The sequence below is a fragment of the Castor canadensis genome, chromosome 17 (genome assembly GCF_047511655.1).
Source record: "Castor canadensis chromosome 17, mCasCan1.hap1v2, whole genome shotgun sequence".
Lineage (NCBI taxonomy): Eukaryota > Metazoa > Chordata > Mammalia > Rodentia > Castoridae > Castor > Castor canadensis.
The window spans coordinates 58,873,080-58,890,351 of NC_133402.1; the positions used below are offsets into that span (position 1 = coordinate 58,873,080).

General features: G+C 49.8%; 1 protein-coding gene and 1 non-coding gene across 4 annotated transcripts in view; one reads left to right on the forward strand and one right to left on the reverse strand.

The window, feature by feature from the left end:
• Nucleotides 1-666: 666 nt before the first annotated feature.
• The window catches only part of Dzip1l (DAZ interacting zinc finger protein 1 like), a 38,060-nt gene continuing 21,454 nt past the window's right edge, over nucleotides 667-17,272 (reverse strand). For 2 of the 3 annotated variants that reach the window (XM_074060286.1, XM_020178271.2), the window contains 8 exons: nucleotides 15,017-15,047; nucleotides 14,194-14,247; nucleotides 11,575-11,705; nucleotides 9,866-10,058; nucleotides 7,081-7,285; nucleotides 6,536-6,708; nucleotides 3,300-3,439; nucleotides 667-1,565 (listed from right to left, as the gene is read on the reverse strand). In XM_074060286.1, coding sequence (XP_073916387.1) covers nucleotides 1,404-1,565; nucleotides 3,300-3,439; nucleotides 6,536-6,708; nucleotides 7,081-7,285; nucleotides 9,866-10,058; nucleotides 11,575-11,705; nucleotides 14,194-14,247; nucleotides 15,017-15,047 — 1,089 coding nt within the window. In that variant the 3' untranslated portion in view covers nucleotides 667-1,403. The remainder of the gene's footprint in view (nucleotides 1,566-3,299; nucleotides 3,440-6,535; nucleotides 6,709-7,080; nucleotides 7,286-9,865; nucleotides 10,059-11,574; nucleotides 11,706-14,193; nucleotides 14,248-15,016; nucleotides 15,048-17,272) is intronic. The other variant, XM_074060287.1, reaches the window with a different exon arrangement.
• Nucleotides 2,256-2,328, forward strand: Trnaa-agc (transfer RNA alanine (anticodon AGC)). Its single transcript has one exon. It is a non-coding gene; the product is annotated as a tRNA-Ala (tRNA).

Genomic DNA, 17,272 nt, shown 5'->3' on the forward strand with positions numbered 1-17,272 from the left:
TGCTCTGCGGCTCCCCGCCCCAATGCAGTGGAGACCTTGTCAGCCCTGTGTATAGTTAGGGGCTCTCCTGGCTCCTGTCTGCCTCCCCCTCTCTTTCTAAGCTGGCCCCAGCACTCTGCAGCCATTCCCTGCCCAATCCCACTTTCTCTCTCTTTACCTTTCCAAGGTGTGACCCTTCAATAAAACTGTTACCCTAACCAAGAGCCAATGGCTCACTCCTGTAATTCTAGCTACTTGGGAGGCTGAGATAAGAGAATCAGGGCTCTAGGCCAGCTCGGGCAAAAAAGGTTTATGAGACCCCCATCTCAAGAGAAAAAAGCTGGGTGTGGTGGCGTGCACCCAACGTATGGTAGGAAGCATAAATAGGAGGATGGAGATACAGGCCAACCAGGGCAAAAAGCAAGACCCCGCTCCAAAATAACCAGAGAAAAAAGAGGTAGAGGTGTGGCTCAAGCAGTAGCGTACCTGCCTTGCAAGTGGGAAAGCCTGAGTCGAACCCCAGTACCACCAAAAAGAAAACAAACAAGCTGTTGCCCTCCTATTCCACCTTAGTAAGTGTACGCCAGAGGACCTAAACTGGCAGTTGAGGTACAGGCTGCTTCAGCTCTCTTCCCCACCCTCAACCCCTGAAAAGCTCAAAACCCAATGAAGAATCATGGACAGGTATACACATTATAATTCTATTTTCAAATGCTTGCATAAAACAATGTTTTCACACTTCAAAAAATGCAATGTCTGTGTATATAACTTAATGTTGAAAATGGTATCAAAAATTAAATTTGTGATCCTGTGAACTTAAGGCCCCAACCACGTTGTTCTCCTTTTTTTCTGCTCATGAACAGGCCTCACCAAACAGCACGACTCTGGGAAATTCTCCAAGACCTCCCAGGCTCCATCTATGCTCTGAAAACTCCCTAATCTCTGTCTCTAGATTACTAACCCGTACCGCCCACCTTCCGCCTACACCCCAACTCAGTAATGGGAGGCTAGAGAACCCAGCCTCCAATAGGCACCCAATAATTGACTTTGGACCAATCGCTGACAGACAGTAGGACCCCAATAGGACTGACCTCCACTGTGACCTCCTGATTTACAGAAGGCTCAGGAAAAGTGACTGAGTGACTCCTTTCAGGCTGGAGCAGACATGGTCTTGTGATAACTGCCTCTCAAGCCTTGAGGTGGAGGATGGAGGGCATTCCAAAAGCCACCTCTGGCACAGGGCCCCTGAGAGGTATTGACGGGAGAGGTCCCATCCTTTCCCTGCTCTGCTTCTCTTCAAGGGGGAGGCCTCTTGCTTGCTGATGAAGGCAACAGGCCTAGCAGGCTCTTCTGTTAGGGTGGAACCCAAGCTGGCCCCAGCAAGTGACAAGGTTGGTCCTCTGCCTGCCAGGTTCTGGACAGGATCACCAGCCAGGGACCCTAGGTCGGCCAGAGCTCCAAGCACTGGTGTCAGACTTCTCTGGGAGCTTCGAGCGAGACAAGGGCTTTGGTTTCTCTCTCTGGTCCAGGTTCTGGGTGAGATCTTCCAATGAAGAGATCTCCAAGTCACTTTCGTCCTCAGAAAGCTGCAGGGGTGACAGGGGAGATAAAAATGCATTTTGGTAAGTGCAGGGGGTGGCAGAGAGTGAAGGACCATGCAGATTGGGAAGACAGCACCAGGTTGACGCTACTCCTGCTCCTCTAAGCCTCTAAGCCCCCCTGCCTTTGAGAAGCTGCTCCAGAGTCCTAGGCCAGAGCAACTCTGAATATCTCTGCTGAATTTTAACTCCCCACATGGACAGAGCTGGAAGCTCAGAGCCTTGACCTTGGCAAGCTCTAGAGGTAAATGCACATGGGATAAAGTCCCCCTCCCTTCACACTGCTTCTGAGCCGTCTAGGCAACACAGAGCATGGTGAGAGACTGGGAGTGTCAGGCTCTTCAGCCTGGAAAGGGCCTGGGCCAAACCAAAGGGAGAGCTCACAGTCAGCCAAGGGGCCAGGCCTTCCCCTCCAGAGTTCCCAGGGCCCCTGCTGACTGCCTGGGCATTCATATAGGGCATTCTATGTACTTCTCCTGGCTGTATAAGAGAAACCACCCAGGGCCCAGGCAGCACACATGCTCAGAGAAGCATGTCTGAGAGGTTTGGAGCTCATTATTATGCAGGAACAGGGACAAACTGGATTTTCTTACATGAGCTCCATGATAAACCAAGCTCACTATGTAATAAACGTGTGGGTTCTCCCACCTGTTTATCAAAAGCTGAAGAATGAGGGGTTGTGGGTGTGGCTCAGTGGTAGAGCACATGCCTAGCATGCATAAGGCCCTGGGTTCGATCCCCAGCACTGCAAAAAAATTAAAATAAAAAATAATTGCGGCCGATGCCAGTGGCTTACACATATAATCCTAACTACATTGGAGGCTGAAATCAGGAGGATCTTGGTTTAAGGCCAGCCAGGGCAAATAGTTTGTGAGACCCACCCCCGCCCCCCGCACACACACACCCATGTCCAAAATAACCAGAGCAAAATAGGCTGGAGGTGTGGCTCAAGCGGTACAACACCTGCTCTGCAAGCATGAAGCCCTGAGTTCAAACTCCAGTCCCATCAAAAAAGAAAGAAAAGATGAGCAAGGAGTATGAAGTAAAGAGAGCTCTGAATTTTTCTACCTAAGAAAATAACGGGAATATGGAAGTTGTTCCCCGATGGGGAGAGGAGGGTCTGGTAATGGAGAAGGCACCACAGCTGACAGCAGCTACAGTCTGAGGGCGGTGAGGCCATCAACACACTCTTAATGAATATTTAGAACAAAGGCATCTGGATTTTCCCATCCTTGGGGTGGAGGCAGAGTGTGTTCTACACACAGCCTTGTGTTGGGGTTCTCTGTGGAGTGAGGACTAGGGAGGGACCCACACGAACAGAGAAGCAACAGCAGGAAGACGATACTCCCAAGACTCTCAGAGACCCAGAACTAAACCTACTGAGCAGCAGCTTGTATAATGAACCACACTTGGGCTTTTCATGTTAACTTGGCTGAACATAGCGGTGTACACCTATAATCCCAGCACTTGAGCGGTGGAGGCAGGAGAATCATAAGTTTGAGGCCAGCCTGGGCTGCATAGCAAGACTCTGTCTCAAAAAACTTTTTTAAAAGGTGCTAACACATCTTTGTAGGGGCAAAAGAGGCAATGTCACCTGCAATGTCCCTTTAAGGTGAAAGCTGACACTTCATGATACCCCCACACCTTCACTCCAGGCCCCTCAAAATTGGATCTGGCCCTGAAGGCAGTTGCAGAGCCATCTCCAGGTGTCCGCCATCGTACCTGAGGCTTTCTTCCCAGTGCAGCAGCCCTCTGTGGACCAGTGTTGGGCCTCAGGAACACACTGACCCCACCAGCAGGCTTATTGGCTGGAGCGTCAAGCTCCTTCTCGAGGTTTTTGATCATCGACTGCACCAGTGTTCCTGAGGAGGGAGACAAGTGGCTGTGTGAGTGGAACAAGCAATGGAGAATGAATGCTTCACCCTTGGGAGTCCCGTCCAGGCTCCAGTGTGGACAGAGAGAATGGGGAGAGGGTCAGGAGGAACAAGAGGGACAAAGACCCAGGCTGACGCTGCCCAGTTCAAAAGGGCTCAGAATGTCCTGAAAATGTAACTAGGCTGACTTAAGACATGGCTGGTAGTGGCTTAGGACAATGGTCTTCTCTCTAAGCAAAGTCTGAGGCAGACCCTCTGCTCCGTTTGCTCATGAATTTCATGAAGAATCCTCAGTTAGGCCTCCATCAAAGTCTTCACACAGAGACAGGAAGAAATGTCAGATATAAATGAGCACAAGAGGGATGCAGAACAGTTTTCTGGGAAGTTCATGCAGGAAGCAGGAGCTGAACGGTGACACAGATCATCAATGGGCCTCTGACACAATGGGCTTCTGTCCCAGAAGCAGGGAACTAATTTCACACAAATGTGTAGGATTCAAACGCCTGGGGCCTGTGCAGACTTTCAGAGTTACACCACCCTTCAGTCAGGTTCATTAATACGAGAAATACTCATTAAGATCCTACCATGTTTTCCTCACCCTCTTATTAATCACCTGCCCAAAAACCTCATTTTACAACAAAGGAGCCCAAACCTTTGCACAGGAACAAGCAAGTAGCAAGTGACAGAGCCAGAACTGTCTTCAAAGACTGCTGACTCTCACGTCTATCTTACCAGCCTATCGCCTCACCTGGAGGGCTATCAAGACTTCCCCAAGAGGCCAGGCACAGGAAAGCAGAGGTCAGGAGGATCCTTTTGTTACAAAACTTATGTTTGTTTGGGCTGCGAGTGTAGCTCAGTGGAAGAGTGTTTGTCTAGCATGTGTGAGGCTGTGGGTTATATTTGTTAAACTAATATACACTTCAGAAAACTATATTTGCCAAGGTGTTTATTGAAGGTAACTGTTTTCCCTCAAAACTGTAAGCCAGGTTGGCCCTGGAGGCCATTCTTACCATTGTGACATGAACTTTGGGACCACAAACCCTTGGTGTGCTTCTAAAAAACTCAGAGATGTGCCTCACACGAGGAGCACAGCTAAAGGCAGTTCTTCCTAGGAACATTTTCTTTTGTGGTAAATAAATAAATAAGTACTGATTCCAACCCACTTACCTCAAAAGTGACTCAGAATCTCAGGTCCCCAGGACCTAGTTCTGTCATCTTAAACTAGTCACAACATCTCAGAGACTTCACTTCGACCTCTGGAACCACACACAAATCGATGCCCCTTGGCTTACCATGGGGTTATGTTCCCCAAAAGCCATTATAACTTGAAAATATTGTAAAGTAAAAACTGCATTTGATACACTTAGCCCACTAAACACATCCCCTCACAACTGAGGACACTGGAGTGTGGCTTGTCTCTCTCACCATCACGCAGCTGATGGGGAGACCCAGCTTGCTGCAGAGGTCCTACATCTGGGGAAAATGTTGTCACACGTATTGCCAGCCCGAGGAAAGAGACATTCAAAATTCAACATATGAGGCAGGCACCAGTGGCTCACACCTGTAATCCTAGCTACTTGGGAAGCTGAGATTAGGAGGATTGTGGTTCAAGGCCAACCTAGGCAAAAAAGTAGTTGAAACCCCATGTCAATGGAAAAAAGTCAGGCATGGTGGTGTGCGCCTGTCATTCCAGCTACAGCAGGAAACATAAAAAAGAGAAGGATTTCGGTCCAGGCTGGCCTGCACAAAAAACAAGATCTTATCTCCAAAAATAATGAGGATAAAAAGGGCTGAAGGTGTGGCTTAATCAGTAGAGCACCTGCCTAGCAAGTGCAAAGCACTTTGAACTTGAGTTCAAACTCCAGTAGCATTGGGACAGGGGCTGTTTAACATGTGGTTTCTACTGAAAGTATATTGCTTTTGCACAATCTACAAATCAAAAATTCCTAAATTGAAGCCAGGCCAGGCAGCACACGTCTATAATCCCAGCTACTCAGGAGAAGGAGATCAGGAGGATTGTGCTTTGAGGCCACCCTGGCAAAAAGTTAGGGAGACCCCCCCATCTCAACTAACAAGTTAGGCATGGTAGTGTTAGCCCATAATCCTAGTACTTGAGAGGTGTAGGAAGAAGGATCAAGGTCCAAAGCCAGTCCTGTCAAAAAATGCAAGGCCTTATCCAAAAATAACTAAAGCAAAAAAAAAGGGGGTTGGTGGTGAGGGTTTTGGGGCATGACTCAAGTAGTGGAGCCCTTGCCCTGAGTTCAAACCTCAGTACCACCAAAAAAAATTATTTAAATCTTAAATTGAACCACAGTAAGTCAGAGACATTCTATAGCAGACTTCCCTTGTCAGCATTGTGAGGAGTCACTGAGGGGCTCCTGCAGAGCTGAGCACGGGGTGAGCACCCAGCAAGGACCATGGAGAGGGAAAGCCTTTTGTCACTTGCCTCAAGCTAACAGAGGAAAGTACCTCTGCTCCACCAACCACGATGAGTAAAAATGGGGCAAAAACTAGCTTGGCTTCTCCCCTCCACCCTATTCTCCCCTTCCACGGAAGCAGATCGGATGGGTGGAACACAGCATCCCAAGCCACTTTCTCTCCCTGCACCTGTGACAGAGTTTGAAGGCCACAGCTGCCCCTTTAAGATCCTGCCCCTTCAGGGTCTGGTTTGCTGATCTAGTCCCGCACACCAGTGCGGTTAGGCTCTGGGTTTGGGGAGCTGGACAGGGGACCCCACTGTGCTGGCTGTTTCTCCAAGGCAGCCACACCAGGCAGCCCCACCTGGGCCCTGTCACCCTTAATAGAACATGGTTTTGACCTCCTTGTGTCTGATGCCAGTGTTTACTCTCACTGGTGAGAATGTGGAGAGGAACAGAGATGAGGGGGCTCAGCCAGCGTCCATCAGCTAAACAATTCAGGGATGAAACTCCCTCAAATTCTAACTTTGTCCTGACACCTCTGCTATCCCAGAAAGCCACCTGAGGGGAAGGAGGAGCATGTCTTACAAGTCACACAGAGAAAGAGAGGCCAGATCAGAAAGCGCAAAGAAAGGGAAAGGGGTCTTCCAGGGCCGCTTCCACTCACCTGAGGAAGCCAGCCCTCCCGAGCCCTTCTCCTCTGAGGACTCAGACTCAGACCAGTCCCAGTCATTCTCGGGCCGGGGTGCCTTCCTACAGGGAACCTTTGGGGGCTGAAGAGACACGTGTCGCACAGCGTCCCCATCTGAGTCATCTTCAGAACTGAACGGGGACGTGCTGCTGCGTGGTGAAGAAATGACAGGCACATGAACCAGAAAGAAAACTTTAAAAGCTGAACTTTGCTACCTTGCAAGCTTGTGGGGTTTACCCAGAGCCAGTCCTACTCCCCCCACCCCAGGCTCAGGTGACACCAAGGAATCACCTGAGGTCCCTACCCTTCCAGTATAGCAACTAGAGCAAGAGATGGAGAAAGCGGGGAGGGTGCAGGATCCCCTATCTCTTCTTGGAAGCTCAGGTTGGACCCCACCTGGGAACACCCTCTTCACGTCTGTCTCTGGCCCTCCCTTGTGCAGAAGTCTGTGGGGGACAGGGCTATGTGAAGCCAGGGGCCACCACCTCGGGCCCTGTAGGAGGCCAGAGGCCAGGGCTCACCTCAGTCCAGGTCCAGGGGAAGCTGGGATGCTGGGGGCTCCATGTGCTCTGGGGCGTGGAGTGGGGGTGGACACCTGGGTCAGGTCAGGGCTGCTGCAACTCTGAGGAATGGGTGGCTCTGCCAACTTGGATGGCAATGTCACATGCAGGGTCCTGGTCTTTGTCCGGGCCTCTCCAGTGACCAGTGTGCTCTGCTGGCTTTTGACTAGAAACACAGAAAGGAACAACTTTCAGAGCATGCCCCAAGCCAGGGAGGATGGAGAAAGAGGGGCCACGCCAGGAGATGTATAAGTCTCTGTCTCAGTTCCTCAAAATAACCACAGCAGATTTAACGGTCGCCCCACACCAGGAGGCCCTCTGCTGGGACAGTTCCCCAGGATCCTCACCACCACTCACTCTCAATGTGTGACAGCTGACAGGCAAGTGGCCTTTCAGAATGGCCCTGTTGCCACCAGAGGGCACTACAGGACCACATGAGCCACCAAGAGGCTAGGACATTGAGTACCATCATAGTGAGTCAGTGTGCTTTCCAGGACTTAAGCAGGTGGATTGAGTCGCAATGTAAAAGGTGATTTTTACTGTAGTAGGTCAAGGTCAAAAATATTTGCGATACACTGCTCTCAGAGAATGCATTTACTCAGAAGTAGACCTTCCAAGAAGGGGAAAGGCAAAGACAAATTTGTGGAGGGAAAATAACAAGGGCTTGCAGTTACTCTGCACCAGACACCAAGTGAAGCAATCTGCAAACAGCATCCATTCGCCTCCCCCCACCCCACCCCCCGAGTCTTCAGACAGCATCGACCTGCTTCACAGGGGCTGTGAGAGATAAAGGAACTTGCCCATAATCCCATGGGAGAGAGTGAGAGGTGCAAACACTAGTGATGGGTCTGCCACTGCCTCGCTGCATCCCAAGCAAGAGAAGAGGGGTGGCTTGAGCAGACAGATGAGTGATAGCACTGCACCTGTGGGACGTGGGAAGAGAACTCGGCTCACAGCTGGAAAGGAAGGCCTACAGAGCACCACAAAAACACAGGTCTCACCTCATAACTAACTAACAGGGACCCCAAAGCTAGGGAAGGGGACAAGGCAAGGGAGGTGCTCATCCCCTTCCTGATGACAGCAACAGGGCCTAGATGAGAGGGTGGCACCTAGAAGGAAAGATATCTTTCCTTTCTCTCAGAAGTCAGCACTCCAAGGGTGTCTCCATTCATCCTGAGCCCCTGTCCCCACCCTCCTTTGAGCTCCCAGCACGCCTATGTCTGGCTTCGTCACCTCCCTCGTCCTGGCTGGTTTCCCAGGTGAGGGGGCAGTACAAATATTGTACTTAATGAAGGAGTGAATGGATGAATTCACGAATTAACACTTGGGAAAAGGGACATAAGCTTAAGTCCAAGTGTGAAAGTCAGGTTAGCAACCGAGACACTCACCCTTCTGTCAGAGACATCCACAACACTGAGAACTGCCCTTTCCTCAGAAATTTAAAGATCAGGAGTTTAAACTAAACAGGATGGCATATCCAAGTTCATCACATCATTTTTACCCTATTCTTATACCAACTATCCTGTCATCTATTTAACATTTTATATAAAATAAAGTGTCAGCACTTTTCACTGGGAGCCGATGGCTCACGCCTATAATCCCAGTTACTCAGGAGGCAGAGATCAGGAGGATCGTGGTTTGAAGCCAGCCCAGGCAAATAGTTCGTGAGGCCCTATCTCAAAAAAGCCCATCATAACAAAAGAGCTGGTAGAGTGGCTCGAGTGGTAGGGTGTCTGCCTAGCAAGTGAGAGGTCCTGAGTTCAAACCCCAGTGCCACCAAAAAAGAGTCAGCATTTATACCTGCCTTAGATTTGTCCCAGTAATAACTTCTGTGATCTCACATGGTTGCTTTCAGAAATCTTTTTTCTAATTTACATGAAGAAAACTAAAGATTAAGTTTTAAAATGATTAGTCCATGGATAAACTAAAGTCATCTGTCACATCCTCAGAAACACAGATCACACTTCGTATTATGGCTTGAATAAGAAAGGTCTCCTGCAGTCTCCTGTGTTAGATGCTTGGTCCTCAGTTGATAGTTGCTATTCTGGAAGGTTCTAGAAACTTTAGGAGGTGGGGCCTAGCTGGAAGAAGCAGTTCACTTGTGGCAGGTAGTTGGCTACTTCCTGTTACTTTCTCTGCTTCCTGTCCACCATAATGTAAGCTGCTCTACCGTGCTTTGCCCACCATGATGGATTCAACCCTCTAAAATCAGGAGCCAAAAGCAATCTTTCTTCCTTTAAGTTGTTCTCTCAAGTATTCTGTAACTAACATACTTTGCAAAATTTCTTCACAATGAAGACCTCAGATTGGGCCTGTGAGACAACACAGAATTGACTTCCTCCTGGCTATGTGTGGTCCATGCCTGAGGAGGTGAGTATACCCAGACCCCCCAAAGCCTCCAAGTCAGCAGACCAGTGAGCCTGGGAATCTTCTAGAAATGGGGCCTCTCAAACCTAGGAAGGAAAATTCCCTTACTCCATAAGGTCCTTAAAGACAGAGACTCAAGAGTCCTTGCCCACCTACTTTTTCATCCTCTACCAGAACCACAAGGGTCCTCAACCCCACCTCTGACTCTGTTTCCCCACAGAGGATGTTTGGACTCACTCACCATTGGGGACCCTGTCAGCTCAGGCCTTCAGTCAAGCAGGAGGCAGGGACTCTACTCCCTCCTGGTGTGCAAACAAACCTTGGCAAGAACAGGACTCTCCCAGGTCATGGTCCCCAAGCAAACCCTGTCCCAGCTTACCTGGAGGTTGGCCATCGGGCTGGGGCACTGTAGCCCTGTTCTCCCATCTCTTTTTCACTCTGCCGGTGGTTTCCTTGATAAGCTTTTCCCTCAGACTCCGAAATTCAGAGAATCTCCTTGCCTTCTGCTCCCGCTGGACTCTCAGCAGGGACTCCAGGTGTCTCAGCGTCTGAACTGAGATTCCCTTTGTGTCCTAGAGGAGACAGAAGTTCACCTTTGCGCAAAGACACCTCTCTTGTCCTTTCCCTGTTTCTCACACCTGGGGCTGCTGACCTGGGAGTCTCTGTGATTGGCACCTGGTGTGATTTGGAGGTGGGGGTTGGCAAGGGTGGGGGTGGGGAGAGGAAATGAGGGTCAAGTAGGGTGAGCTCCCCATGTTATTGAAACAGTGACAGTTTAGGGTCACCCTAAATGTGCATAGCAGGGTACTGCTAATGGCTATAATGCAATTCCATCCATGCCAGAGCATTAAGGACTTAGCTGGGCATTGTTTCACTACTCAGCTGAATCCTGAGCTCATGAGACCATGGCTTGCTCCTTTTCAAATCCTGGAGCGCTTTCATTATGCCAGACATGGTTTTCCTAGCTAACCATGTTTGATAAACTAAGCTACAGAAAAATAATACTGTTACAAGTGGCCTGGGCTTCTAACATCCACCTAGAACCCATGGGAGGGTTTTGGGAGGCATCTGAACCCAAGACGAGGGTCCACTGAAGGTTAGAAACATTCTAGCAAGCTGGCCACAGTGGCTCAAGCTGTAACCCCAGCTACTTGGGAGGCAGTGATTGAGAGGATCACAGTTCAAGGCCAACCCCGGCAAAAAGTCTGTGAGACCCCATCTCAATCAATGACTGGGTGCAGTGGTGTACCCCGGCTACTCGGAGAAACACAAACATGAAGATCACAGTCCAGGCATAAATGGGCCAATGGAATGGTTCAGGTGGCAGAGCACCTAAGTTAAACCCCAGTACCACCAACTATGTATTTTTGTTGTTGTTTTTTTAATCAAGTCTGAACAGAAGACCAAGGTTACGTTAAGAAGTAGTTGAAAACAGTCCAAAATTAGTGAACATTCTTACCGAATTAAACCGAGGTGTCTGGGGTTTTTTGTTTTGTTTTTCCTAATCTTACTGACTGAAATACAAATGGCATTTTCAGTGCTGTGACGTTTGGCCACCTTAACAACAAGATGCGTTTTTGTTAGTGCTAGATCTCATTGATGCCTTTAGGGACAGTGTGCATGCTCTCCCTAATCACAATGCCACCGCTTTCGGGGCCTGCCCCACCCACAGCCACCTGCTGCATGGGCAGGAGATGGACATTTACCAAGAGGGATTCATTCAAGGTTAGAAATATTTTAATCAATATTCAAATAATGATTAAAAATCTGGTCCACAGGCCAGACAGACCTATTAACTTCCCTCAGTGAGAAAATTTAGTGAGTGTCACAGAAGGAAGGAAGCGATGAATGGAGAAATCTGAGGGCCAGGGGGCAGGGAGGCATCAGAAGCCCACTAAGGCCACAAAAGCCTGGGGGAGACAGAGAGGAGACCACACTGTGGCTTGGCAGGAGAGATGTGGGGTTTCCCTTCCAGATACCAAAGGAGCCAGGATGAAACAAATGAGATGGGTGCATCTATAAGATTAAGAACAACCAGTGGCCTCTCTGAGGACATTTGCGTCTTGGCTGTGGGGCTCTGGAACACACCCTCTTTATCCCCATGCCTTCCAGTTTCTCCTCCAGGGTGTCCTCCAGGATGGGCCGGAACTGCTTCAGCAAAGTAGAGTTTTGCCTCAGAGCTGCTAGCACCTTCTGTTTGTCTCTGGAGTCCTCCAGCTCTGTAGCACAAAGCAACGATCAAGGTCAGTGTGCCCACCTGGGAAATCAATTCCTGGGCCACACTGCACCTGCCAAGCCCTCATTGCCAGTGATCCCCAGTATCCAGCCTGGGAGCCAAGGCCACTGACCCCTCTCAATTCATCCCTGGCGAGAAGCTGGGGTGCTTTTGCTCCTGAGTACCACCGTCTCAGACCTCCCATCCACTTTTTGCGTTCTCATCCCCTGCCAGTCTGCACCTCTCAGTCTGGGCTCAGTTTGTCCTGCCACAGGTTAACTTGTAGCTTTTGGACTTGCACTTGAGTCCTGAAAGTAACTTGTTCCCTGGGCTCCATGCTGGTCCCAGGTTTCAAGTCTTCCTGCCTCCAGCTTCAGCCACATCCAAGCCTCCACCTGACACCCTCACCCCACGACCAAGTGTAAGGTCCTGAGTTGGACTCCAAGTATCACCAAAAAAAAGACAAGACAAAGAGAGGGACAGAGAGAAAATGACCCACAGGGTGACAAAATAAACCATTATAATAAATAAAATGTGCTAAGTGCTACAAAGGGGTGGTCCATGCTGAGTTGGGGGAGTCTCAGGAGTGGCCACCAGTGCCCTGCGGTCAGAGCTGGGCTGAGCCCTTCCACTCGCTCAACAGACATTTACTGAACAAGTGCAATGTTGGATGCTGGGGACACACAAGAAACCCAAGTCTCCTCTCCCACAGAGCCCACGGTCGAGCGTGGTGAGTCGCGACCCAGGCTGCACACCGAACCCACCCCAGGTCAATTACATCAGACCTTCAATATTTATCTTTAAAAAACTCCTAAGACATGCTGAGATGTGAGATTCTCAAACCAGAAACTCTGCAGGCAGGCCTAGCAGTCTGTATTGGAACAAGGACCCCCACCCACTCCAGCCCCAGCCCTCCCCAGGTAATTCTGCTCCATAAAGTCACACCTGGGCATTTGCCCCGACCCCAGCTGCTCGTGATGCTGAGAGCCCAGCCCTATATGCCAGCCTCAGGGAGAGTGGGGTGCAGCACGGTCCTCTGAGAGGTACGAGCTCCCTGAATGGACAGACCGTTTGGAGAGAGCCACTGGTCTCACAGTGATTCTCAAACTTGAGAGACTGTGAGAAAACACAGCCTGCAGGGTCTGCCCGCCCCCCCACCCCCCGCCACGTTTTCTGCCTCAGTTTGTCTGGGCAGGGGAAGCTAGGAAGTTGCCTTTCCATGAACTCCTCAAGTCATGCTACTATCTGCTGGCCTGCAACTGGAAGAAGTAGAAAAACAGACACAGAGGTACAGCACAGTGTGATAAAAATTAAATGACCACTCTGAGCTCCAAGGCCTCCTCTGACTCGCCCATCTCAGCCTCCTCCTCTCTAAAACCTTGGAGATTCCATTCATCCCACTTGCAGACCTTGTGCTAGTCCACAGACGTCTTCCCCAGAGTTATATGGAATTCTCATTTTGATGACTATAACCTAAGATTAAATGCACTGGCAGAGGGAGGTTAGTGAAAGGCTGGTTAAATTTTGGTTCATCAATCTAATGGAATACTATAAGACCCTGAAAAATAACGAGACACTTCTACATAAGGCAATATGAAATGACTTCCCAAGTAAGTTGTTAAGAATATAATTCAGAACAGTGTGCATATGTGTTCCCATTTGGGAAAATGAAAAGGCATGAGTATGCCTGTGTACTTGTATTTGCAAACCATGTCTCTGGAAGGGTTCAAGAGAAACCATTTATGGCAGAACCTCTAGCAAAGAGACTGGACAACCGGGCAAAAGAGACACCTACTTCTCATTATCTATGCCAAGATGCATAGATTAATATCTCAAAAATAAAATATATTAAAAATATAAAATACCCCCTGACCAATGCTTTGGGGACACGCATAAAGCCCTCTCCAGGCATTTCTGTGGAGTAGCTTTGGAACCATCCGATCCCGGCCTTGCTGAGTGGCAGGCCCAGTCAATAGCTGGCCCTGAGATGTCAGGAGGTCCAGGCGGCATCCTGCACATTAGTGAGGCCCTGCGTGATTTGTTTACAGCACACACGATGTGGAATGAAACAGCAAAAGCCTTTGCGAAGTCAGTGCTGCTCTGGACAGTACCAGGTGAGAGGCAGTGGGGTGGGTGCAAGGGGCAGGATTTGAACCAGATGCCCCTCCATGTCCTGACTCTGGCCCCTGCCAGCCTTGTGATGCTGGGCAAGTTACTGAACATCTATGATTCTGGGAAACCCAGAATCACACAAGGTGCTTAAGCCATACTTATGTCACGACTTAGTTCCCTCCAGCCCAGCTTCAAGTGTCCACATTACAGTTAAGTAGAGACAAATTAGGGCTGGAGGAGTGGCTCAAGTGGTAGAGCACCAGCCTAGCAAGCATGAGGCCCTGAGTTCAAACCCCAGTACTGCCAAAGAAAAAGACAAACTAAACAGTGAAGACAGTGTTTTCTGCACTGGACACCCAGGAAAGAAAAAGAGGCCTGACCTTCCTCAGGAGAGTCCTCCTCTGTGTCCACAGCCTGCAGTGCTTCTTGGACCCCTGAAAAGAGCAGTAACAGCTGGTGGTGACTTAGAGAAAAAAAATGTGCTTCAGAGAAGAAAGATGGAGCAGTGATCACAACCACAGACACTGGGGACAAGAGATCAGAGTTCACCTCCCAGCTCTGTCCCCTCACTAGCTGTGCAGCAGACAGCAAATCTCAGAACCTCACCGAGCCTCAGCTTTCTCGTGTAGCAAATGGGGACAGTTATGCCCACTCCACATTAAATTGTGGGGATAATTCATGACAAATCTGAAGTCTTGGTAAAATTGCATGACACACATTGTTACTTAGTGCTGTCACTCCAGGCCACTCCGAGGCCTGCTACAGCATGGTGAAGTAGGAAGCCTGCTCATAGAAGCTGGGCATGGTGGTACAGTCCTGTAATCCCAGCACTCAGGAGACTAAGGCAGAAGGGTCAAGGGTTTGAGGCTAGCATGGACTACACAGAGAAACCCTGTCTCAAAAAAACAACAAAAAAAAGTTGACTCATGACCCCTGCTCCATCAGTCACTAATGACTGTCACCAAGATCCTCATCCCCTCCGCATGGCCTCCACCACCCCCTTACAGAGAAGACCAAGCCAAGCAAGAACGTCTGCCAGCTAATGAAAGCCTTCAACACAAATGCCATCAGTCCCCGAAGCTCCCTGCTCCCTCAGTTAAAGAGCCTCACAGCACATGTCCCATGGGCTCCTGTCAGGAATCCTCCACCTATTGGCTGGGGGATGGGAAGGAGAAGGACCTAAGACACCCCCTGTAGACTTACCCTCCACCTTCCGGAGGGACAGAGTCTGGATCTGTAAGAGATGGAATGCGACAGGTTACAGCAGCAGAGAATGTTGGGCGGACTCTGCTGTGAGCAGCGGGTCTGCCCAGCAGAGCGAAGAAGGGACAGCCACTGTTGCCTTGTCACCTGCCAGGAACTGTAGGAGCTCAGCTGCACCACCTCAGCCCCCAACACACCTCCTGTGGTCCACACCAGAAAAGGTAGAACAGCAGCAATCCAAGATGGCAGCCTAGTCCATTTTCCCACAGTGGGGGTATGAGAACAACTCCTCTTCAGAGGACTGTGGCTTCAGGGCAGGCACACAGTCAGTACTGTTTGTACAACTGATGGAAAACAAGTTGAAAGGAGGGTTCCCTCTCATGACATGGACATCTGAGCCAAGGGCCACCGATGACACAGTGCAGGCATTGGCTGAACTGTCTGCTCAACACCGCTGTCCAAGATGGGCCTCCTCCTTCCTCCTTGCACATTGCTGCAGACTAGACAATTGCATGTGACCACCATGACCTCACACCACAGCCACCTTGACCACCCCGGTTTGGGCAGAGAGTTCTGGACTGGTCAAGAGCCAGCGATGGCCAACTTGTTTTGGTTTTCTTGGTTTGTTGACTTGCTTTGCTTTGCCGAATGGAGCTGATTTCAGACTAAAAGGACAAGTCGAAGCAGGTGTAAGGGCACAGAGACACACAGAAGAGGAAACTCCTAGCCACACTCATCTCGCTCATTCCTGTTTATTTCCAGACTCAGTTGCTTCCCTGCCTGAGCTGTGAGGCGCTCTGTCTACCCTGATGACACACTCAGTCCTCTGTCTCATCTTATTATCTGCCATGTCACATACCAGCTCAGGAGTCATCCAACATCAATTCACCACTGTCTTCTCCCTTGCCTGGTTCTACTGGAAAAGCAATTCTGCCTCTTCCCAATCCTCTGTGACCCTGCTTTTATTTATTTTGGGCAGCACTAGGGTTTGAGCTCAGGGCCTCACGCTTGCTAGACACGTGCTCTACCACTTGTGCCACTCCGTCAGCCCTGTTTTGCGTTGGGTATTTTCAAGATAGGGTCTTGAAAACAATTTTCCCAGGGTAGCTTTGAACCATGATCCTCTTGATCTTGGTCTCCTGAGTAGCTAGGATTACAGGTGTGAGCCACGGGCACCTGGCTCACTGCTTTGACCAATATTCTACCAGGAGCAGTCTTGGGAAGTGGTCTTCTCATCAACATCCTCCATCGAACATGACTGCAATGGTTGGGGCTCTAGCAGCTACTTCATTATGACTGTGAGTGTTGAGCATGCTCACAAAACTACATTAAACACTGTAAAAATTAAAATAGAGCCTGGATTCCCAAAGGCTTAACTTTGCTGCTAACCACAGCCAGCAACGGCCACCGATTTGTGTGTTAGGATAAAAATAAACTGCTGTGGACTTGTTCTGTTATCTGGAGCCAGCAAGTTCCTAACTGAAATATTTGCAAAGGAGCATTCTAGGAAAGAGAAGGAGGATGCCTCCAGGCTGGCCCCAAGGGGGCCACCGCAGTGAAGAGCCAAGTGCTGTGGGGCGGAAGCAGCAGGGAGGGGGTGGATATGTGGACTGGTGGCGTGTGGCGTGGGGGCAGAAAAGCACAGCCATCAGGGGTGAGGGACCCGTGACAGTGGTTCCACAGCCCCAGGCAGCTGTGTGGAGGCTGGTCCATGAGGCAGTGGGTGTCAGAACTATGGAGGGACTCAAGGCCTCAGAAGGAATTTTAGCACTTTCCCACAGACCTGGGGCTCGGGAGGGAAGCTGAGCCTGGGCCAAGCTGACAACTATCCATTGGGAAGAAAGATGTTTAGAGACTGAGCAAATTTTCCTTAGGCTGGCTTACTGGGTAACCTCACTGGGTGCTCATTCATGAAGAATGGATTGGTTAAGAAATTGGGTCTGAAGCTGGGCGCAGTGGCTCCCACCTGAAATTCCAGCTACTTAGGAGGCAGACATTGGAAGGACCATGGTTTGAGGTCAGCCCGGGCAAAAAGTAATCAAGACCCCCATCTCAACAAACAACCTTGTCATGGTGATGCTTATCCATAATCCCAGCTACATGGGAGATGTGGTGGATAGGCTGGCCCAGGCAAAAACACAAGACTCTATCTGAAATATAACTAAAGGAAAAAAGTAATAAAAGGGCTGGAGGCATGGCTCAAGTGGTAGAGCTCCTGCCCAGCAACCACAAGGCCCTGGGTTCAAAAGCTCAGTT